This window comes from Mirounga leonina, unplaced genomic scaffold (genome assembly GCF_011800145.1).
Source record: "Mirounga leonina isolate KUSES-001 unplaced genomic scaffold, KU_Mleo_1.0 Mir_92, whole genome shotgun sequence".
NCBI lineage: Eukaryota > Metazoa > Chordata > Mammalia > Carnivora > Phocidae > Mirounga > Mirounga leonina.
The window spans coordinates 15,802,787-15,827,781 of NW_023270852.1; the positions used below are offsets into that span (position 1 = coordinate 15,802,787).

A 24,995-nucleotide genomic window follows, 5' to 3' on the forward strand; every position below is an offset into this window, starting at 1 on the left:
TTTACAACACGATTTCATGAATATTTTAAGCCCACTGTTGAGATCTGCTCAGAAAAAGAGCCCTTTCAAGATGTTACTCCTCATTGACAATGCACCTGGTCACCCAAGAGTTCTGATAGAGATGTACAGTGAAATTAACATTGTTTTTGTGCTTGCTGACACAACATCCATTCTGTAGCCCATATGGATCAAGGAGTCATTTCAACTTTTTAGTCTTACTATTTAAGAAATACATTTTGTAAGGCCATAGCTGCTGTAGGTAGTGATTCCTCTGCTGAATCTGGGCAAAGTCAATTGAAAACCTTCCAGGAAGGATTCACCATTCTAGATGCCATTAAGAACACTCGTGATTCATGGGAAGAGGTCAAAATATTAGTATTAACAGGAGTTTGGAAGAAGGTGATTCCAACCCTAATAAATGACTGTGAGGGTTCAAGACTTGAGTGGAGGGAGTAACTGCAGATGTGGTGAAAATAGCAAGAGAACTTGAATGAGAGGTGGAGTCTGAAGATGTGACTGAATTGCTGCAATCTCATGATAAAATGTGAACAGATGAGCAGTTCTCATGGAAGAGCAATGAAAGTGGTTTCTTGAGAAGGAATCTACTCCTGTTGAAGATTTTGTGAAGATGGTTGAAATGACAACAAAGGATTTAGAAATTACATAAACTTGGTTGATAAAGCAGTGGTAGGTTTGAGAGGATTGATTGTAATTTTGAAAGAGGTTTTACTATGGGTAAAATGCTATCAAACAGCATCACATGCTACAGAGAAATCATTCGTGAAAGGACGAGTCAATCAGTGCAGGAAACGCCCGTCGTTATCTTATTTTAAGAAATTGCCACATCCGCCCCAGCCTTCAGCAACCACCACCCTGATGAGTCAGCAGCCATCAACACTGAGGCAAGACCCTCCACCAGCACAAAGATTGTGACTCACTGAAAGCTCAGACGATGGTTACATTTCTAAGCAATAAAGTACTTTTTAATTAAGGTATGTACATTGTTTTTTTTTTAGACATGATACTGTTGTACACTTAATAGACTGTGGTGTAGTGTAAACATATATGCACTGAGAAACCAAAAGATTCATTTGACTTGCTTTAGTTCGGTACTTGCTTTATTGTGGTGGTCTGGGACCAAATTGCAATTATCTTTGAGGTATGCTTATACCATTATCAGCCCCATTGTGTTAATTAGATGTCTTCCTGGTTTATTTAAGTCTGCAATTTAATATATTTTTGAGGTCTTTTGGTTTTCAAAAACAAAATGATTTATAATCTAATTGAAATAACTGTAAACAAATTAGAGTCTTCATGCTTTCCTTTCCATCAACAGAATCCAACGTGGCGGAGTCTTGATTTTGGAATAATGCCAGACCGTCTTGATACATCTGTGTCTTGTTTTGTGGTGAAGATATGGGGTGGAAAGGAGGACGTCTACCAGCTTTTGATTGAATGGAAAGTCTGTTTGGATGGGCTGAAATACTTGGGTCAGCAGGTAACTTTTAGACTGTAGTTTTGAGTATTTGTCTTCTCTAAACCTACCTAACCTTTCTGTATATTCTTTAGATTCTACATTTTCTATTATAGAGAACCTTTATGATTGTTTACTTAATTATAGAAATTTTGAGTCATTGCCAAGTTTAAAAATAATTTTTAACTGAAGAAACTTATGAAGAAGCACCCTAAGCTGTTAATTTAAGAGGAATTTTTTTTTTTTTGTAGGAAAGAATATGCTTTCCCATAGCATTCTACTTCTTCTGTTTTATTGCACTTGATCTTAGCCAAAAGACCAAGAAGCGATCTTCTGTTTTATTGGATCTAAAAATTAAGTTGCAAATATGGAACATACTATTAAATACTTCTCTTATGACCAGTAGAGTTGCATTATTTCAGGAAGAAGGAGAACTACTGTTTATTTATTTATTTATTATTTTTATTATTATTTTTTTTGGAGAGCTACTACTGTTTATTGAGCACAGGGCTGACAAGTGCCTGGCTTGCATACTACTACCAAGTCCCTGTGAGTGAGGTAGCTATTGGATCATAGCACTCTTCTAGCTGAGCTGAGAAGTAGCTCCATAATCCCTTTGGACACAGTGTTCTGGGATGCAACTAGCAATATATCAGAATTGCTGATGATATGAAACCTATTTACCATCCCCAGACATAGGTTATTATACTTAATATTTATAGCAGCCTTGTGAAGGTTGGTATTAGTGCCCTTATTTTCCAGATGGGAAAATTGAACCACAGAGAGTTTAATTACTCAAGATCACACTGCTAGGTAGAGCTAAGATTTAAATCCAGGCCTGGCTGACTTACAGATTCATTCTTTGTGCTGTACCACACTGATACATACATGTAGTCCTTGGTAACCTGCCTTGGAATAAATGCTGTGTCTTTTTGTGATACCTGTGGGATACTGTTAAAGGTAACTCCAAAATGTTAGTCATGTCTATGAATATCCTTGATGTTTCTTAATATTTATTCAATATAGACTTTCTGGTATATTTCTTTTATTTATTTGTTTATTTATTTATTTATATTATTTTTTTTAGAGACAGAGAGCGTGCACGTGAACGGGGGTTGGGGGTTGAAGGGGCAGAGGGGGAGAGGGAGAGAGAGAAAGAGAGAGAGAGAGAATCTTAAGCAGGCTCCATACCCAGTGCAGAGCCTGACATAGGGCTTGATCTTATGACCCTGAGAAAATGACCTGAGCTGAAATCAAAAGTCGGATGCTTAACCAACTGAGCCACCCAGGCGCCCCTGCTTTATTTCTTTTAAAGAAACAATTTAGTTCTACATATTTTTTTTCAGATTAAAAAAACCCCTCTGCCCTCATTTTGCTTACCATATACTTTATTTTGTGTCTTCCTATAGTAGATCAGAACAATGCATGTAATAGATATTTTCCATAACTGAATTCTAACTGCTCTAGATTCTTAAGCTTTTTTTGTTTTTTATATTTTTCCTTCTGTTTTATGACTGATCTCAGCGAAAATTTATAAAATAATGACTTTTGGCTTAGGGCCTTTCTCCTCTCTTTCAGTACGAGATATTTGTTGCCTTTTGGCTGGCCAGCCAGAGCCCTGCACTGAGGTGCATACTTTTTCTGTCTTCCCACATACTGTAGTTGGCTCTCTGTGTGTAGACTATGGTATTGAGCACTTATCTTCTGGAAGTACTTACGTTTCATGGAGGATGATGCTTCTTAACATTAGAGTTGTATACCTATAGTTTGGTAGGGGAGTTTTTGGCCAAAGAAGATGGACTTCATGCTTTTCAACTCACATATTCCTTAGGTAGTGATCTTCTTAAAATACCCAACTGTGTTTATGTCGAACCTGCTCTAATTTCAGAGAGTCAGCTTTTGGGTGTCTTCTTACAAAGCTGGTTATGTGGGTATAACGGAGAACAAGAGCAAGAGAAAACATGTTTTTTAAGCCAGTTAGAAACTTATCATTGTAGAAAGTCAAAACTCTCCTACAAAATAGATATAACAAGTAACATACTACTAGAAAATCAGATAAAATAAAATTACAAATTTTCAGGGGAAAGCAAGACTAAGATATATCAGGAGAATAGCCAGAATTACTTAGGTTCATTGACTGATCATCTGCTTTCTACCAGGTATTACTCTTACTGTTAAGGTTCCAGAGACTGATAAGACAAGATCCTTAGACTTGGTAAACTGATGATTGGTGAATACCTGCATAGACCTGCATGGTACCATACTGTTTTGATTGTTATAGCTTTGTAATATAATTTGGAGGAGTATATGGAAGAGGTATTTAGACAAGTTGGGATAGAGTCAAGGAGGGCTGACTTTTGAATGAAACTTTTTTTACAGGTCAGGTTTGTTGGGGTATAATATATATACAATGAAATTCACCCTTTTAAAGTATGCAGTTCAATGGGTTTGACAAATGTATAGTCTAGTAACCACCACAATGAATAATGCTGCTGTGAATATTTAAATATAGGTCTTTATGTTGACGTATGTTGTCATTTCTCTTGAGTAAATACATAGGAATGGAATTTCTGGGTCTAGTGGTAAGTGTATGTGTTGAAATTTATAAGAAGCTGCCAAGTTGTTTTCCATTCTAGTGGGTTTTAGCCATTATGATGGATTTGAAATGGTATCTTGTGATTTTTTTTTTTTTAAGTTTTAATTTTAATTATCCGGTGTTCATCACAAGTGCCCTCCTTAATCCCTATCACCTATTTCATCTGTCCCCCACCTACCTCCCCTTTGGTAACCACCAATTTTTTCTCTCTAGCTAAGAGTCTGTTTCTTGGTTTGTCTCTCTTTTTCCCCCTTTGCTTGTTTGTTGCATTTCTTAAATTCTACATGTGAGTGAAATCATATGGTATTTATCTTTTTCTGGTTGATTTATTTCACTTAGCATTATACTCTCAAGCTCCCTCCATATCATTGCAAATTGCAAGATTTCATTCTTTTTTATGGTTGAGTAATATTCCCTGTGTGTGTGTGTGTGTGTGTGTGTGTATACGCACCACATCTTCTTTATCCATTCATCAGTTGATGGACACTTCGGCTGCTTCCATATCTTGACTATTATAAATAAAGCTACTCTAAACATAGGGGTGCATGTATCCCTTTGAATTAGTGTTTTTGTATTATTTGGATAAATACTTAATAATGCAGGGGCGCCTGGGTGGCTCGTCGTTGGGCGTCTGCCTTCGGCTCAGGTCATGATCCCCGGGCCCTAGGATTGAGCCCCGCATCGGGCTCCCTGCTCTGCGGGAAGCCTGCTTCTCCCTCTCCCACTCCCCCTACTTGTGTTCTCTCTCTCGCTATGTCTCTCTCTGTCAAATAAATAAATAAAATCTTTAAAAAAAAAAAATTCAATTGCTGGATCGTAGGGTAGTTCTGTTTTTAACTTTTTGAGGTAACTCCATACTGTTTTCCACCGTGGCTGGACCAGTTTGCATTCCGCCAACAGTTCCTTTCTCTCCACATCCTTGCCAACACCTGTTGTTTCTTGTGTTCTTGATTTTATCCATTCTGACAGTTGTGATATCTCATTGTAGTTTTGATTTGCGTTTCCCTGATGGTAAGTGATGATGAGCATCTTTTCATGTATCTGTTGGCCATCTGTATGTCTTCTTTGGAGAAAAGTCTGTTCATGTCTTCTGCCCATTTTTTTAATTGGATTATTTGCTTTTTGGGTGTTGAGTTTTATAAATTCTTTATATATTTCGGATACTAACCCTTTATTTGATGTGTCGTTTGCACATATCTTCTCCTATTCAGTAGGTTGCCTTTTAGTTTTGTTGATTGTTTCCTTGGCTGTGCAGAAGTTTTTTATTTTGATATAGTCCCAATAGTTTATTTTTGCTTTTGCTTCCCTTGTCTCAGGGGACCTAGCTAAAAAAAAGTTGGTGTCGCCAAAGTCAGAGAAATTACTGCCTGTGCTCTTTTCTAGATTTTTATGGTTTCAGGCCTCACATTTAGGTCTTTAATCCATTTTGAATTTATTTTTGTGTATTGTGTAAGAAAGTGGTCCAGTTTCATTCTTTTGCCCACGGCTGTCTAGTTTTCCCAACACCATTTGTTGAAGAGACTGTCTTTTTCCCATTGGATATTCTTTCCTGCTTTGTCGAAGATTGATTGACCATATAATTGTGGGTTTATTTCTAGATACTCTATTCTGTTCCATTGATCTATGTGTTTTTGTGCCAATACCATACTGTTTTGATTATTGCAGCTTTGTAATATAACTTGAAGTCTGGCATTGTGATGCCTCCAGATTTGCTTTTCTTTTTCAAGATTGCTTTAGAGATTCAGGGTCTTTTGTGGTTCCATACAAATTTTGGGATTGTTTGTTCTATTTCTATGGAAAATGCTATTGGTATTTTGACAGGGATTGCATTAAATATGTAGATTGCTTTGAGTAGTATAGACAATTTTAACAATACTTGTTCTTCCAATCCATGAGCATGGAATTTGGAATGTCTTTCCATTTCTTTGTGTTGTCTTCAATTTCTTTCATCAATGTTTTATAGTTTTCAGAGTACAGGTCTTTCACCTCTTTGGTTAGATTTATTCCTAGGTATCTTATTATTTTGGGTGTAATTGTGAATGGGATTTTTTTTTTCTATTTATTTTTTAAAAAAAGATTTTATTTATTTATTTGATAGAGAGAGAGAGAGGAAGAGAACAAGCGGGGGGAGTGGCAGAGGAAGAGGGACAAGCAGACTGCCGATGCTGGGCTCGATCCCAGGACCCCAGGATCATGACCTGAGCCAAAGGCAGATGCTTAATCAACTGAGCCACCCAAGTGCCCCTGGGATTGTTTTCTTAATTTCTCTTTCTGCTGCTTCATTATGGGTATATAGAATCTTATGATTTTATTTGAATTTATCTAGTGATGAAGTCATGTTAAGCAATAAAAAATGTTTATTTGTCATCATTCTCTCTCTTGCCCCTTTTTGGGTGAAATGTTTATTCAGATCTTTTGGCCAATTTTTATTTGGCTGTTTGAATTCTCATTATTGACTTGTAAAATTTCTGTCTGTATTCTGGATATGAGTCAGTTCTTTATAAGATAGTATTTTCTGAATATTTTCTGCCAGTCTGGCTTGTCCCCCCCCTTTTTAAATGTTTTATTTATTTATTTGACACAGAGAGAGAGAGAGAGCACAAACAGGCAGAGTGGCAGGCAAAGGGAGAGGGAGAAGCAGGCTCCCCGCTGAGTAGGGAGCCTACCGCGGGACTCAATCCGAGGACCCTGGGATCATGACCTGAGCCAAAGGCAGACGCTTAACCCACTGAGCCACCCAGGCGCCCCTTGTCCTTTCATTTCTTTAAGTGTCATTTAAATAACAGAAATTTATAAGTGTTAAAGTCTACTGTATCGGTTTTTGCTTTTATGTTTCATACTTTTTGTGTCTTATCTAAGACATATTTGCCTAATCCAAGATCACAGAGATTTTCTCCTATGGGGTTTCTCCTCTAGAAGTTTTGTGGTATTAGGTTTTATGTATATTATCTATGATCATTTTGGATTAACTTTTATTTAAGGTGTAAATTTCATTGTTTTGCAGATGGATGAACATTTGTTCCTGTACTCTGTTGTAAGAGCTATTATTTCCCCATTGAATTACCTTGTTATCTTTGTTGAAAATCAATTGTTTAAAATAATTTTTGTGGGTCTGTTTCTGGACTCTCTTCTATTTCATTGTTCTACATGTCTGTCTTTATGCCCATACCACATTATCTTGAATACTGTAGTTTTATACATCAGGAATTAAGGTAATATGAATCCTCCAACTTTGATCTTTTTTCAGAATTGTCCTGGCTATTTTAGATCTTTTGCCTTTATGTATACACTTTAGAATTAATTTGTCAATTCTACAAAAATCTGAGAAAATTTGGGGAGAATTGACATCTTAATAGTATTGGATATTTCAGTCTATGGACATGGTATATCTCTCCATTTGTGAAAATCTTTGATTTCACTCATTGTTTTGTAATTTTAAGTATACAGGTCTTGCACATATTTTGTTAGATTTGTACTTGTGGATTCCATGTTTTTTATGCTAGTTTAAATGCTATTCATTTAAAAAATATTCCTATTTCCAGTTGTTGTTGCTAGTATATAGAAACATTTCTATATTGAGCATGTATTGTGTGGCCTTGCTAAACTCATTTATTAGATCTAATAGCTTTTTTTTGGTAGATTCCTTTTGTAGATTGCTATGTAGGCAATCATGCCTGTAAACACATGGTCTTATTTCTTCCTTTCTAATGAATATGTGTTTTTCTCTTTTCTTATCATTTCATTGGTAAGACCTCAGTACAATGTTGAATAGAAGTGAGTAGAGTGGGCATCCTTGTTTTGTTACTGATGTTGTGTAAAAGTATTCAGGCTTTCATTATTAAGTATAATATTAGCTGTAAATTTTGTAGACACTTTATGAAAGGAAAGGAAATTTCCTTTCATAATGGATTACATTTGCTAATATTTTATTAAGGCTTTTTTTATCTATGTCCATGGGGGATATTGGTCTGTACTTTTCTTGCATTGTCCTTGTCTGGTTTAGTATGAGAGTAATGCTGGTCTTGTAAAATGGATTGGGATGCCTTTACTCTTCTGTTTTCTGGAGGAATTTGTGTAAAATTGGTATTACTTATTCAGCAAATATTTGACAGAATTCTTCAGTGAACTCATCTGGGTGTTAAGATTTCCCTGTGGGAAAGTTTAAAAGTATGACTTCTGTTACTTTATTAGATGTGGGGCTATTTAGCTTATCTATGTCTTCTTATGCTTTGATAGTTTGTCTTCCAAAGAATTTATCGGTTTCACCTAAGATTTCAAGTTTATTAGTATAAAGATTTTCACAATATTACTATATCCTTGTAATGTATATAGGCTATATAATGATCCTTTCCTCTTTCATTCTTGCTATCTGTAATTTCTGTCTCTTCTCTTTTGATCACTCTTCTTAGAGACTTATCTGTTTTCTTAGGTTTTCAAATAACTAGTGTTTGGTTTCATTGATTATTGTTATTGTTTTCAGTTTCATTGATTTCTGATTTTATCCTTTAATTTTCTTTCTTTTGCTTGCTTTGGGTTTACTTTGCTCTTCTTTACTAGTTTCTTAAGGTAGGATTTTTGCATTACTGTTTTGAGACTTCTCTTTTCTAGAGTAAGCATCTAGTAAATTTTCCCCTAAGCCTTGCTTTAACTGTGACTCACAAACTTTTTTTTTAAATATTTTATTTATTTATTTGACAGAGAGAGACACAGCGAGAGAGGGAACACAAGCAGGGGGAGTGGGAGAGGGAGAAGCAGACTTCCCGCTGAGCAGGGAGCCTGATGTGGGGCTCGATCCCAGGACCCTGAGATCATGACCTGAGCTGAATGGAGACGCTTAATGACTGAGCACCCAGACGCGCCATGACTCACAAACTTTGATGTTATATTTTCATTTTCATTCAATTCAGAATATTTTCTAATTTCCCTTTTATTTCTTCTTGATCCATTGGTTATTTAGAGATATAGTGTTTAATTTTCAAACATTTGTGGATTTTCCAGATATCCTTCTTTTGTTGTTTTCTACTTGAATTCTGTTGAGTTTAGAGAAAATAGTTTGTATGATTTCAATCTTTTCAGCTTTTTTTTTTTTTTTTGACAGAGAGAGACACAGCAAGAGAGGGAACACAGCAGGGGGAGTGGGAGAGGGAAAAGCAGGCCCCCTGCAGAGCAGGGAGCCCGATGCGGGGCTTGATCCCAGGACCCTGGATCATGACCTGAGCCGAAGGCAGATGCTTAACGACTGAGCCACCCAGGCGCCCCTCTTCTAAGCTTTTTTGAGGCTTATTTTATAGCCTAGAATATAAAATCTCTTTTTTGGTGAATGTTTCCTGTACAAGTGATGTGTATTGTGTTGTTGAATCCAGATGTCAGTTAGGTTAAATTAATTGATAATCTTGAGTGAAATTTGGATGCTATGTTGGATTTAGCCAGAGGAGATGGGGGTAGGCACGGAAGTATGATAAAACAGAGCATAATCTGATTCATTCATTTTTACTTGAGGAAACTAGAGTCCAGAGTGATGATGCAAATTAGATATTATTATCTTTAAACTTTTTTTTAAAAGATTTTATTTATTTATTTGACAGAGAGAGACACAGGCCAAAGGCAGACGCTTAATGACTGAGCCACCCAGGCACCCCTAAACTGTCTTCTTGAAAATAGATCTTTTGTGTTTTTTTCTGGGACTTTATAGTTTTTAAATAAAGCACTCTTATAGACTAATTGGATTGTGTTTTCTTTGAGATCAGAGAATGTATAGTATGTCTCTGGATCCCTTGTATTTCAGAAATAGCCTTTCCATAGCAATCTCAAGAAGTGTTTGTGGAAAATAAAAGTGAATGATCGTGCCTGTTATCTTGTGTGATGATTTTGTGAACCCTTTGACTAAAGCAGGAAGCTCTGAATTGATTACCTGGTCTTAGGATAAATGATATGTTTTCTGCTGGCTTGTTAGATTAGTCAGCCTGTTTCTCAGCATTGAAGTAGATCCTGTTGTAACTGTCATGCCTTAATCATAACAAAACTTAATTGGAATGAGAAGAACTGATAGCGTGTTTTTCTTCTCTTAGATTCATGCCCGCAACCAAAATGAAATAATTTTTGGGCTGAATGATGGCTACTATGGTGCTCCATTTGAACATAAGGTAAGAGGATTTTTCTAATGCTGTGAGTTTTGTTTAGTGCCGCTGTGCCTTGACATATAGTGTACAAAGCTCTGTGTAAATAGAATCTTGTTTTAAGTATCATTGTACATTTATTTAGAGTGGCTTAAGGTGAATGCTTTTTAAAGTGAAAACTTGTTTTGTAACCACCCCGATTCATCTTTTGTAAATCCAGATTATTAATTTTCTTAAGAGGAAATCTGGGCTTTTTGTTCTTATTCTATGTAATTCTTTGGAGAGTCAAAACAGAATGGTGAATTTTGATTAAGTACAATACAATTTTATTAAATGTTTCAGATACCTTTTACACTTTTGAGTAAATTTAAGAAACTGTGAGTCAAGTGATACTACAGTCAAAGTGCTATCTCTATATCTACAGGCGATTAGAGAAAGGAAAGGGAAGAGAATTCATATTTACCAAGTACCTACTATCTAGGTTACTATGCCAGGTGATTCATGTTCTTTATCCCACTTAATACTAGCCACAAACCAAATGAGGTGAGTTTTCTATATTACTTGCTCTTAGTGATCACATTGCTTCATAATTCTTGGTTGTGTGAAATGCTATTGCTAGAATGCTGCATTCATTCAGCGGCTAATTATTGAGTACCTGATGTTTGTCAGCCATTGGGCCCTCTGTAAGTGCTAAAGGTACATTGGTGAACAGATGGATATTTTCCAGCACGAGTGTGTGGAAGAGACAAGCACTGGTAAAGTAACCTAACAGATGAATATATAGAAACACAAGTGGTGGTAATGCTATAAGAGCATGTAGTGAAGACCTTGCCTGCACTCTTAGGGACTCTCTATTTGAGAACTAGACTTTTAAGGCTATAATCCAGAGGATGAGTGGAAGTGAACCAAGTGCAGGGAGTGTGGGCTGAATGGGGAGAACATTCTAGCAGAGGAGGTTGGCAAGTTCGAAGGCCATGAAGTGGAAGAGCACGTGGTGGGTTTTAGGGACTAAAGGAAGGTCAGAGTGATGAGGAAGAGTGATACCTGATGAGGCTGGACAGGAAGGCAGGGAACCACATCATATAGAACCTTTTAAAGGATTTTATCCTAAAAGCAGTGGATTGTGTTGAAGGATTTTTAGCATGGCAGAGATATAATTTGATTTGTATTTTAACGATTTCACTCTGTAGTAAATACTGATTGTAGAGGAGGTAAGAATATATGTGGAAAGACAGAAGGGAGGATCATGCAGTATATTAGGTAAGAGATGCTGATACTTTGGAACAGAGTTATGGCAGAATACAGAGAAGGTGGATTTAGGAAAGTTTTAGGAGGTAAAAATCATTAGGACCTGGTATGCTTCAAATCTAGGGTATAAGGAAAAAGAAGGTGTAAAGGATGACTTTTGGGTTTCTGGCTTAGGTAATGTAATGGGATGGATAAATGTTCCAGGCACTGGGAGAACTAAGGGACACCAGGTGTGGTGGAGGCAGACTGAGAGCTGATATTTGATCATATGGACTTTGAGATGCCTTCAAGGTATCCATGTGCAGATTGGAGTTCAGAGGAGAGAAGTCGGTTAGAGATATAAATGTGGGGCCAATGGCACATAATCACTGAAATGATGAGTTCAGGCTAGGGACAGACTGTCAGTGAGGAAAAAGGGGCCTTAACCAAGCCTTGAGGACCTCCAACTTTTAAGGGCCAAGTAGAGGTGGAGGCATGGAAAAGTTGACTGAGAAGAAGGAGTGATGAGGGATGTATAAGGAAAAGAGTGTGGAGTCTCATAGGATCTCAGAGTCCAAAGAAAAAGAGTTGTTTTGTTTTGGTTTTTGGCTTTTAAGGGGCTGGAGTGGTCAGATAAAATGAGGACTAAAAATTGCCCATTGGATTTGGCAAAATGGAAGGTATTCTAGGTGACTTCATCAAATTCAATTGAAGCTCTGATAAGCTTTTTTTTTTAATTTGTTTTAAAGCCCTCATATTCTGAATTCCTAAAGTTTATCAACAATGTGTATACCTTTGACATAAGAGATACCACTTTATAATTCTTTCTTCCTTTGTTGTATAGATCCTCTAATCTGTAAGCTTTTTTTTTTTTTAAATTTTTTTATTCTTATGTTAATCCCCATACATTACAACATTAGTTTTAGATGAAGTGTTCCATGATTCATTGTTTGTGCACAACACCCAGTGCTCCATGCAGAATGTGCCCTCCTCAATACCCACCACCAGGCTAACCCATCCTCCCACCCCCCTCCCCTCTAGAACCCTGTTTGTTTTTCAGAGTCCATCGTCTCTCATAGTTCGTCTACCCCTCCGATTTCCCCCACTTCATTCTTCCCCTCCCGCTACCTTCTTCTTCTTCTTCTTTTTTTTTTCTTCTTAACATATATTGCATTATTTGTTTCAGAGGTACAGATCTGAGATTCAACAGTCTTGCACAATTCACAGCGCTTACCAGAGCACATACCCTCCCCAGTGTCTATCACCCAGTCCCCCCATCCCTCCCACCCCACCCCCCACTCCAACAACACTCAGTTTGTTTCCTGCTAATCTGTAAGCTTTTTAAGGACAGATTTGTATATGTAATTTTGAATTCCCAGTACCTACCACAGTTCTTGAGACATGGTATTTGCTTAGTAAAAATGTTTGATTTAATGAGAGAATTATGGGATGGCTACTTTTTTTTTTTTGCAGTGTCCCATTTATAGGGTTAACCATCCCGACCCTGTTGAGGGATTAAGTTCCTCTTGCAACTGGTAACTAGCACACCATCTAGCACAAGATCTGGTACATAGTAATGATATTAAAGCGAATATTTATTGAACTTTACTGTGTATCAGATACTTTTAAGAGCTTTATATCTGTTATTCTATTTAATCTCCCTAAGAATTGCATAGTCAGATACTATTAGTAATTGAAGTTTTGGATAGCTGATGACTAATTCCCCTTTCTTCTCCCTGTGAGTTTGGAACAAGTTTAGAAATAAGACAGGTGATAGATAAGTGGAGATCAAAATGTTGGCTTTATTACTAATAAAATTAATTGGCAATTGTTGCTTAAATTCTACAACTAAAAGAGCTGGTATACTTCCTCCCAAATTGAACCTCCCCCCAAAAACAACAAAACAAGCAAAACCAGGATCTTGCCCTTACAGGGACAAATCCTAATCCTCCAAGCTAAAAGCAGAATTTATGTGTGCTCTAGGCAGGCTGTTCCTGACTGGGAGGGAAACTGGAAAGAACTGAGGCCATCATGCTCTGTTTCTTCTCCCAAGCTCAGCAGTTAGTCCTCTGTCTGTCCTGGAGAGGAATGAGTGAAGGACACAGAGAAACTGGAAATGTTCTTTTTAGGACCTGGGAAATGGAGTGGGACATCTTTTTTTTTTTTTAAGATTTTATTTATTTATTTGACAGAGATAGAGCACAAGCAGGGGGAGTGGCAGGCAGAGGCAGAGGGAGAGGGAGAAGCAGGCTCCCCGCTGAGCAGAGAGCCTGATGTGAGGCTCGAGGAGTGGAACATCTTTTGCCTGTGTGGAAACATGAGTGCAGAATGTTCCCCCTGACAATAGTAATAATAATAATGATGATGATGATGATAGCTAATGTTCTGTGAGCTAATAAAATGCCAGGTACTGTTCTAATTCCTTTCATAATTTACCTCATTCAAACCTCACAATTGTCTTTTTACAGAAGAGGAAGCCGACACACAGAAGTTAAGTAACTTTCTCAAGATTACAGAGCTACTAAGTAGCAGAGATGGGATTCAAGACCAAATGGTCAATAAAACTTTATTGAAATATGTCTTATTGTAATAAGTGGTATATTTTATTCTATAGTCCTTCAGTTAGTCTAGCCTTATCTTGCTTTCAGATGAACATCTGATATATAGTTTGAACCTTAAAAAACATTAGTTTTCCTTTTTATTTTTTTATTTTTAAAAGATTTTTATTTATTCATTTGAGAGAGAATGAGATAGAGAGAGCTTGAGAGGGGGGAGGGTCAGAGGGAGAAGCAGACTCCTTGCCGAGCAGGGAGGCCCGATGCGGGACTCGATCCTGGTACTCCAGGATCATGACCTGAGCTGAAGGCAGTCGCTTAACCAACTGAGCCACCCAGGCGCCCTAGTTTTCCTTTTTAAAGAAAGCTATAAGCAATTTTTCCAGTCCAGATGTCCTTGTAAGTGCATACTTTGAGACCCTCCACTGCACCAAATAAAAATCAATGATTGGTTTAACCCCCCCACCCCAAAACCCAAAGAACCAAAACAAAACAAAAAAACCCTGGTGATCGGTGAAATCAGAGAAATTTAAAGAGACATACTTTGCTAAAACAAACTAAAAGCAAGAAAATAAACCTATCTGGAACAGAAATGGAATAGAAACATTAAGAAGTAGGCAGAAGCAGAAGCCTAGTCGTTGAAAGATGTGCTCCTCTGGGCAAAATGAACACGAAGCTGAGAAAGGCAGGAATCTCCCAATTACAGATGGAGGCTGAAGAAAAGACATCTTAGAGAAACTGCAGATCTTCAAGGTTAATTTTAAAAGGAGAAATCTTAAAAAAAATAAAAGGAGAAATCTTAAAAGTGAGCAGAGAGAAAGGAAATATTATCTACAAATTAGACTGACAGCAGACTTTGCAGCAGTAACAGTTGATGCCAGGAGAAATAATCAAGTGCTATTAACTATTAAATGTATCATTCTATTTGTAGTAAACCTTCAGTCAAGAGCAAGGGTGAAAGAGGAACAATTTTAAAGACACACAGATTGAGAATTTACTGCCCACAGACCCTTTATCTATACTGAATAGTGGAGGTAGAGAAGTGATCCCAAAGGGAAGATGTAGGAAGTAACAGCAAGTTACAGCAAGATACAAAAAAATGGTTACAACGTTAGTGAATGCAGTTAACTACTGACAGCAAACTAACATGCAAACAAAAACTTAATACGTAATAAGTTATATGTTTTAAGGTAAAAACAAACTAGACCATTGTTATTCAAAGAACAGTTTGTGGACCAGAGCAGACAGTCTAAGAACTGTCTGTCACTAGTCTGTGGTGAGCCAGGTATAAAAAGTGAGAGTAAATGTTTCAAAACTTTTATAGCAGTTTGACATTATTGTGCCTTTTTATTGTATTTTACAAAAGTATCAGTTCACAGTGGATTGAAGGAAAAGCAACTGGTCCTTGGCCACAGAGCGCTTGAGAAGCAGTGCTCTAGACAACAATAATGAGGTGAGGGAGGGTGTGTAAAGAGTTAAGACTCATTGAGGTCACTGATCTGTCTGGGAGGAGGATGGTAAACAACTACAGAATTTGTTAGAAAAATTTGTGGTCTCAAGTGTGCATGTTAAAAATGTGAAAGTATCTAGTATAGGTTAGAACCAGAGAATATATATTTTTAAGTAGCAGAGGAAAAAAGGGACTATAAAGAGTAGAAAATTTTGTCGACTAATAGGAGGGAGGAAAGAAAACAAGTGGTAAACAAAAACATGTAGTAGAGTCGTAGAAATAAGTCCAAATGTATTTGTAATGACAGTAATTGCAAACAGATAATCATATCTATATTGGACATATTTCATAATGGATTTTATTTTTTTTATTTTTATTTTTTAAAGATTTTATTTGTTTATTTGACAGAGAGACACAACAAGAGACGGAACACAAGCAGGGGGAGTGGGAGAGGGAGAAGCAGGCTTCCTGCTGAGCAGGGAGCCTGATGCAGAGCTCGATCCCAGGACCCTGGGATCATGATCTGAGCCAAAGGCAGACATTTAACGACTGAGCCACCCAGGCACCCCTCATAAAGGATTTTATAAAATGTTAAAGTAACAAGGCTTTGAGAACAGGATTGTATCTTTTTTTAAAAAGAGATTTTATTTATTTATTTGACAGAGAGAGATCAGAAGTAGGCAGATAGGCAGGCAGAGGGAGAGGGAAAAGCAGGCTCCCTGCTGAGCACGGAGCCTGATGCGGGGCTTCATCCCAAGACGCTGGGATCATGACCTGAGCTGAAGGCAGACGCCCAACTGACTGAGTCACCCAGGTGCCCTGAGAATAGGATTGTATTTTAAGAATGTATATATGCTAAGAAGAGTTAAACTTGTGGGGTGTTAAGCACATTTTATTTATTTATTTATTTTTAAAGATTTTATTTATTTATTTGACACAGAGAGATAGCGAGAGCAGGAACACAAGCAGGGGGAGTGGGAGAGAGAGAAGCAGGCTTCCTGCCGAGCACGTAGCCCAATGCAGGGCTCAATCCCAGGACCCTGGGATCATGACCTGAGCCAAAGGCAGACGCTTAACGACTGAACCACCCAGGTGCCCCAAGGAAGCACATTTTAAAGCAACTTTATAAATAGTGACTAGAATTTTTGTTGACCAGTTCTTAAGCGTTCTTGTTGTTTTACATTAATTGTAACCAGAAACACTGTTATTATTACCTCTGATGATTCTGTTGCTGTTAATCCTTCCTCTGTCCATATTACTTAAAGTACCTTCAGCCACTATGGGTCTAAAAGCTGAAATTACTTATTTGCTCAGGACTCTTGCCTCTTTGTTTGTTCATCTGCTTCTCGAAAAGGCTTTACTCATTTCTGTTGAGTTTTTAGGAACCTGGTCAATCTCTCAACTACATAGGACAATGGACAAGTAGTGCAGTCTCACTACCAGGAATGTGTTTGGAAACTACTTAACACAGAAAACCTTTGACTAAAATATGCTGTGGGTTTGAATCCTTTGTTCAGCAACCTCTGCTGACATTATTAGGGAGTGATATGTTCTTGTTAACTTTATGTAGTAAGAGTGCATTTATTTGGCATATGAACATAGAACTCTTAGCTATTCAGCAGCAATGCAGATGAAGAGATGATTGAGTAAATGCTGAAAGTCTTCTGTCTGTATTTGCAAAACTGATTTTTTTCCATCAATAAATATCAAGTACCTACTATGTGCCAATTATTAAACCAAGTATTTTGGGATACAAAAGTATTAGATGCAGATTTCTTTTATCCAGGTGAGATAAAATGCCATGTATTTCTTTTAGGTGAGATAAAACAGCATGTATTCCAGAAGAGCTCCAGTTTACAATGGATTTAGTTTGAAAAATTATTTTTGATGTCAGTTATTTGGGTCTTGCAGATAACACAGGTGAATTATAGCAGAACTTTAAATAATCTGCAGAGCACCTTAGGAAGGATGTGCTTTTTTTAACGTTTGGAGACTATGGAGAACCAGAGAGGAACACTGTTGTGGCTTGAAGTTAGAGTGGATGGAGGTTGGTGAATAAAAGCTAGGTGGTTGGGAGGGATGTTTTCTAGGTGGATTGAACTTCTAGAATGGCATCTGGGGGAGCATGAGGAGTAAGAGACTGTTGGGCCAGCTCTTTATCCATTAAGCTGGAAACCTTTCAGATCTCAGTTTAGGAGTTTTGCCTTTTATAAAGACATGTAAGACTATCTTTGCCTGAATTGCCTTTTGTCAGCTACTCTTTTTTTTTTTTTTTTTTTTTTGCTACTCTTATTTTTGGGAGGATGCTGACAGCTTACCTGGGTGAGTGTATACTCCTAGTAGTTAAAAGTACAGGTTTTGGAGTCAGATTGATGTGAGTTTAATTCCAGGCACTTCTGCAACTTACCTGTGAGAGAGATCTTGGGCAAATTAAGTCACCTCTGAGTTTTTCTCCTCTTATACAAAGAACAATTTGTTCAAATTATTAGGGGATAAAAAGTGATAATGTACAGTATGAATAGAGTTCAATAATAAATGGAAACTACTCACTAGGCTCTAAACCCTATGATAAAAGGGATTACCTCTCTAATCCTATTGTATTAACATTGCAGCCCTGGCACAGTATCTGGCATACAGTATAGTAGGTGCTCAACAGAAGTTTGTTAATGAATGTAGGTGAATGCATGCTGTATTTGGGACTATCATAGCAATAACTGAGAATAAAAATCTTGAGAGGATGGTATTATTTCTCTCTCCTACCCTACTTTAACCCTAGTCCCAACTTCTGGAGTTTTATTTTTAAAGATTCGATTATTTATTCATTTGAGAGAGAGTGAGTGAGAACATGAGCTGGATGGGCAGGGTTAGAGGGAAGGGAGAAGCAGACTCCCCACTGAGCAGGGAGCCGACCTGGGGCTCCATCCTAGGGCCCTGGATAATGACCTGAGCTGAAGGCAGACCCTTAACTGACTGAGCCACCCAGGTGCCCCTCTGAAGTTTTATTTTTATGTAACTCATACTGCCATAATAATTATAACTACTATGTTTTTGACAAAGTGCAAAAAGCATTAGATTATTAAGAATTCTTTTCTCAGACTAAAAGTTATAGCAGCAATATCTTCAGAGTCCAGTAGATGGCAATGCTTTCTCACTCTAATGGAAAAAAAAAAATGAGCAGGAGTAGAATCTAGTAAAAAGGATCAAATTTTTTGGAATGAAACTCTTAGGAGATTGAAATAGCAATTTGGTGATTAATTTCACAAACACAGTCACATAACTTAATCATCTCAAGTACGTAGTCCAGCCTAGATTAAAGATTTAGGGACAATAGCAAGTTTCAGAACCTGTACAAATGAAAATTTCTTATTTTATATTTTTCAAGGCATGATACTTTTGAAAAGTAGAAAATCTGAATTCTAATCCCAGTTAAGATATTTCCATTTAGTTAACTTTATAGAACTGAGAAGTTAAAAAGATGGCTATTTCCTCTTACCAGTCAAATTAATGGACACTAACTTGTTTCCAAAGCACGTCCCACACAGTATTCGAAGCTGGACATTCAGAGGTGGCGATTAAATGTCCCAAGTAGCCTATGTTTTAACAATAGGGAAAGGGATATGGTATAATGTTGTCCAGGTCTTTCAGTACATCATCAAGCAAAGGTTGGAAAATCATAAAAATAGACCATTCCTATACATACTGTATTCAGCTTTCCTTATGTCTCCTCTCCCCTCCCCCCCCCCCCCCCCCCCCCCCCCCATTACAAAATATAAAGACAATAAATCTTCAGGGGCTGTTTCTAATAGCTGCCTGCTTTGTTATAAAACATTTAGGTGTCTGAGCTCAGTGTAAATCCAGGGTAAAACTTTGTTTCTGAATGATTTGAGCTGGTGTGATATCCTAGTAACAGTGTTACTTATACCAGGTAGGTATAGAGCTTTTGAAAGCTACAGTTGCCAGTTTTCATTTACTAAGTACCTACTATGTGTCAGACACTATACTAGCTATTTTACATGTTTTTATTTAATCTTGTGTAACAGTTCCATGAGGTGGTGGTTATTCTCATTTTATAGGTAAAGTACCCTAGAGGAAAACATTCAACTACTAACCCAAGATTATATAGCTAGGGAGTAGCCGAACCATGACTTAAAACCAGCTCTCCTTTATTCAAAGGTGTTTTCTTTTAAACACTATGCTACATGCCATCTCTACATTTCTTCCCACTTCATATATCCTGTTCAAAGTACCAGGTCTCTGTGTTTACATTTAACCAGAGATCTCCACTGTGTGCATTGTGAGAATCAAATGAGAGGGTACATGGGAAAGTGCTTTGAATGGTATGAAGTGCATTATTGTACAGACTCTGTGTATTTATTATTGTAGAGTGGGCATGCAATGCCCGTGAGACCATCAACCCACTGAAGTCTACAAAAGTTCCACGTATTAGTCACTATACTTGGCTTCTTTTGAGTCTTTTTTTCTCTTTTTCCCCCTTTTCTCTTGGATCAAATTAACTTCTGACAGATGTTTGGAAAATCATCTTATCCTGTAATTCATATTTATAAATCCTGCTGCTGCAGTGTGGTCCCCATTCTCCCTCTTCATTGAAGCCAGAAAATAATCTGGGAAAATGCCACGTTTCCTGTTACGAATTTGGAGGATCTTGTCTTCTTAGCACAATTGTTGAGCTTTTCAGAATTTTAATACTGGAAAATTCAAAGCCAGGCCTGGTTCTTTGTATAGATGTTTTAGATTCTTGAAAAGTAAACAGAAACAGAGATCCAGACTTATCCTCACTAGAGGATTCAGAGTTTAAAATTTTGAAAACTTGTTTTTACTATTCTTGGATTTGTAGTGAGGGCATGCTTGACCTTTGTTCCCCCCTCTGATAGTCGGTTTCGGCTTAAATTGTTCTTCAAAGCTGGGAGTCCTTTCTACAACTCCCCCCTGCCCCACTAATGCTCGTTAGCATGATGCCACTGTTGGCCTTCTCTTCTCCTCTCACACCCATGGGAATTTGTGTGCGTGTCTTCTCTCGTCTTTGGGCGTAAGCTCCTTTCCACTGAAGTTGTGTCTTACTCAACTTTTGTGAGTCTCAGGATTTAGCATAGACTTTACTTAGTAAATGTTTTTCCGTGAGTGAACTCAGTATATTAGGATCACATGGTTCCTATCTCTACTCTAAAATATACTTTTAGGTTACGTTAGCAGGGGCACCTTCAGTCCTCTTGTCATGGAGCAACACTGATGGCATTTAAGTCCACTTCATGCTTGCACTGTGTGACTCTGATTGTGATGCTTTTTTGAGGGTAGTTTAAAGCACTAAAATATGAACAAGGATTTCTTTACCCTATTGAATTTAAAAGAAGGAATTGATTTTAGTTTCAGGATCTGTATACTTTTGCTTAACAGTACTCTTCTTATTTCTCATTGTTTCTCACTATTTGGAGGGAGAGGAGAACTTCCTCTGTGGTCTCAAACCTTAGACCAAATCTGGGGGAATACATATATTCAGTTCTGGTTTAGTGTCTCAAAAGAGGTCTTGCCTTTCCTCCTTAAAAGCTTAGCTTCTGGGCTTCCATAGAGTTCTGAGGCAGAAGGTACCCGAGGTTTGAAGGTGCTTGACAGAGATTCTCGCACAATTTTTTTTCAGTTTAAACTTGGCTGGCAATTAAAAGTGTATTAAGGTCCAAATGAACATATACACATAGGAACACAGGCTATCTGTTGATTCATTAGGTAGTTATTTTAAGAAAAGTTGTACAAATAAATACTGTATTTTAAAATGGATACTGATTGCATCTGAAAATACGCTCAAGTAGTAGAGAGCCATTGTTTTTTTCCATTGCCAATCATAATTGCTTATTCTAGCTAAGTAAGTAGAAAAAGGACTATTTGCAAAGCTCACTTAATAGTTTTATGAATAACATCTAGAATGCTGTCAGTTCTGCTGAGGAAAGCTTTTGGTGGAACCTTTAAGCAGTTGTTGTCAGGCTTCCACTTGGGCCTTTTGTCTTCTCATGAACACGTTGTATTTGCATTCAGATCCCTCCCAAGTCTACATCTCCAGTCTGTATTTCCATATATCCAGACTTGAGTTAAATTGCTTGGGATGTTTCAAAGACACACACACTCTACAAGTCCCAGACTGAGCTCAGTTCCCCTCCCCATCTTGAAAAACTTCTTCCTGTTGTGTTCCTTAGTTTAGTGAATGGTACTGCTATCCATGTACTGTCTTAAGTCAGAAAGGGGAGTCAGCCTGAACCCCTCCCTCTTTTGAATGACTACTTGATGGAGTGTGCTAAATATCTACTTCTTTCCTGCTTTTTGGAGTATAGCCAGAAAATGCTGGTCATGTCCCTCTTTTCTTTGAATCATTTCAGAGTAATTATTGGCTTATAAGGTCTTACTGTGTGATCTGGTCCCTGATTTCTAAGCACCCCACCCATAGCTTAGATCTCATTTCCGTAGAAAGGCTTTCTATGATATACCCCTAAATCTGGTTTGGATACCCCTCTTACATGCTCCCATGGCACCTTCATTTTCCTCATCACTGACCCTTATCTGATTATATTCTGATTGTCCATTTGCTCATCTCTCTTCCTAGACTCTAAGCTACCTAAGGGCAGGGACAGTGTCTGTCTGTCTTCGTTACTAATTTATTTCTGGTCCTTAGCACTGTGCCTGTCATACAGTAGTAATACAATAAGTATTTGTTGAATGAGTGAGTGAAGCTTCTGTAGCAGCAAATCATTAAGCATTCTAATGGGATACATAATGGGATAGCTGGTTATTGTCATCTGTATGGCTTGTTACTCAAAATTCTAGTTCTCTCAGTTTAAATAGTTTTGGCCATTTCTGCATAGACTCCTGTCATTTGCAAATTATTATACTTTAAATGGAACTCTTCATTTTTCTCTCCAGGCTTTCTTTCCTTTCCAGTTTCCCACATCTTTCTTAACTATTTTCCCATTTATTTGGGCCCCAAGTATGGCAGTTAGATTTGATTGATTTCTTTCTTTTATCTGCTCTATACAGTTGGCCACTAGGCTCCTTGGAGGCCTTTGAAATAACTACTCTCCATGGCTACTTTTCCATCTCCGTTGCCGTGCATGATCCAAGCTCAGCCTGGCACCGCCATAAGGCTAGGTTACTGTAGTACTTTTCTGGTGGGCTTATGGACTCTAGTCTCTTTGTACCCACTCTGTCTTATTCACTACTGCCTGATTCATCTTCCTAAGGCATACTTTCATTTTTTATTCCTTTGCTTAAAAGTTTTGTGGAGTGACTTCTCCTTGTCTGCTAGATGTGTCTAAATCTCTGACCTGCTTTCCTTCTCTCCATCAGCCTAAATTCAGTCAGTGGTATGTACAGTAAGTACTATTAGTTCTAGCTGTGCTTTTATCTCTTCTTTCTCTCAGTGTTTGAGCTCTTATTATTATCTCTAGTATGTGTGGATTTTTAGAATAGCCTGCTAACTGGCATTTGGACATTCTGCCTTCTCTAATGCATCATATTTGTCATTACCAGAGTAACTTTCCTTAAATGCATCTCTGGTCATTATGCTGTATTGTCAGAAACCTTTCATGAGTCCTTATTGCCTGGGGATTGTCTCCACTTTTCAGCATGCCATTCAAGCCTTTCTCTACTCTGGCCCTCCCAAGCTACTTATTCAACCCTGTTTCCCACTGTTTTCCTCTCCAGGGTTCCAAGTAATTTCCATGTCATTGAAGCTGAACAAATTGGACCACTACTTAATTTTCTCTGAATGCAACTTGTGTTTTCCCACTGTCATGCTTTGGCTAAAGGTGTTCAGACTGTGTGGGACTTTCCTTCACTGCCATTCAGCTTTTTAATACTTCTTAATCTATCTCAATTACTGCCACCCCTGCAGCCTTTGATGTTCCTTCTCTTACTAGATGGACTCTTTACCACATCAGAACCCTGTAGCTATTTCCTTTTTAACCTTTCCTATTGCACCTTTGCAGTTTTTACTTCACTTGGAACCTTAACTGGGTTATATACATCATAGTGTCCTGGGTTGCATACTTTTATAAGGATGGTAACAATTGCCTGACACCTGTATGTATTAGGTATTCGATAAACACTGAAATAAATAAGTATGTGTATAATACTGTTTGCTTCATAATCAGTTATCCTGTCAACTGGATTATTATAGTATAATTTATAATTCTAATAAAGTTAAGGCTGGTCTTGTGACTGTTGTAGCAGCTAAAAACTCTCAAAATATACAGTAACATCATTTAAAAAGGGACTTATCCAATGACCTACTGTAGGGGTAAGCAAACCATAGTCTAGCACATGGTTTTGTATGGCCTAACAGCTAAGAATGGTTTTTACATTTGTGAAGAATTTGAAGGAGAAAAGAAAGAATATGCCATAGAGGTGAAATGTAGCTTGCAAAGCCTGAAATATTTACTATCTGGCCATTGACAAAGTTTGTTGACCCCTGGTCTAGAAACGCACCTATCATCTGCCTGGAATTACTCCTGCTCACTGGGTATGTGAAATTAATCATCTGTTTTCTTGAACAATTTAATAGGCACTCACCCAGACTGGTGCCTATTCCCTTCCTTGAAAAAGCATTGTTAGGCCTGGCTTCAGAAGAATTTTGAGTGACATGTAAATCTCCTCTGGGCTCTTTGGCACTTGGCAGTATCTCACACAGATAACCAGATACAAACGAGCCATTTCTTTCCATTATAATCCTTCATCAGAGGTCTGTCAGGATCACACATGTGGTGAAGTTAGATGTCATTCAGAACAAGGCTCTTAGCATATTTTAAGAATGTTAATTGCTAAGTGGTGGCTGAGGCAGAAGGGTTTAATAATGTTCTTAAGTTGCCTTAAATGTACATGGACCTAGAATTTTAGAACTGGAAAGGTCTTAGAGATCAAGTATAGCATGGTCATTAAGAAAATGGGCTGTGGAGCCAGACTGCATGGCTCTTCTACTTAATCCTCCTTGCATCTCAGTTTCCTCACCTTTAAAGTGGGGATAATAATAGTCCCTGTTCCACAGGATTGTGTGAAAAATATGTTAACCCTTAACATATGAACATTTAAATTGTTAATATTAACTTGGAAAAGAACACTACCTGGCATACTGTAAATGCTCATAAATGTTACTCTTATGTGTATTGCTGTCAGTTTTTATTTTTGTTTTTATTACTAGTAGTTTCATCTCATTTTATAGTTAAGGAAACTAAGGCCTAGAGGAGAGTTAAATTGTTTTCCTCATTTCCATGACGGGCAGAGTGGATTAAAACCCGGGATCCTGGCTTTCATTTGAATTCTCCTTTTCTTGCTATAATGTATTGCTTTTAGTTGTATGTTAGTGGGTATGGATGATTTTTTAAGAGAAAAAAATGTGTCTGTCCACATTCACTTAGCCTGATGTTTTTGAGGTGCATCTATGTGTAGCATGTGCTAATACTTCTTTCCTTTCTGTGGCTAAGAAATACCTCATTGTCTTGATATACTTCATTTTGTTTAACCATTTATCCATTGATGGATATTTGGGTGGTTTCTACCTTTTGGCTATTGTGAATAATGT

General features: G+C 37.6%; 1 protein-coding gene across 1 annotated transcript in view; it reads left to right on the forward strand.

Moving 5' to 3' along the window:
- Positions 1–24,995, forward strand: part of UVRAG (UV radiation resistance associated) — a 321,167-nt gene that overhangs the window by 57,818 nt on the left and 238,354 nt on the right. Inside the window, exons 4-5 of the mRNA XM_034995174.1 lie at positions 1,337–1,498; positions 10,139–10,213. Of these exons, the coding sequence (XP_034851065.1) occupies positions 1,337–1,498; positions 10,139–10,213 (237 nt within the window). The remainder of the gene's footprint in view (positions 1–1,336; positions 1,499–10,138; positions 10,214–24,995) is intronic.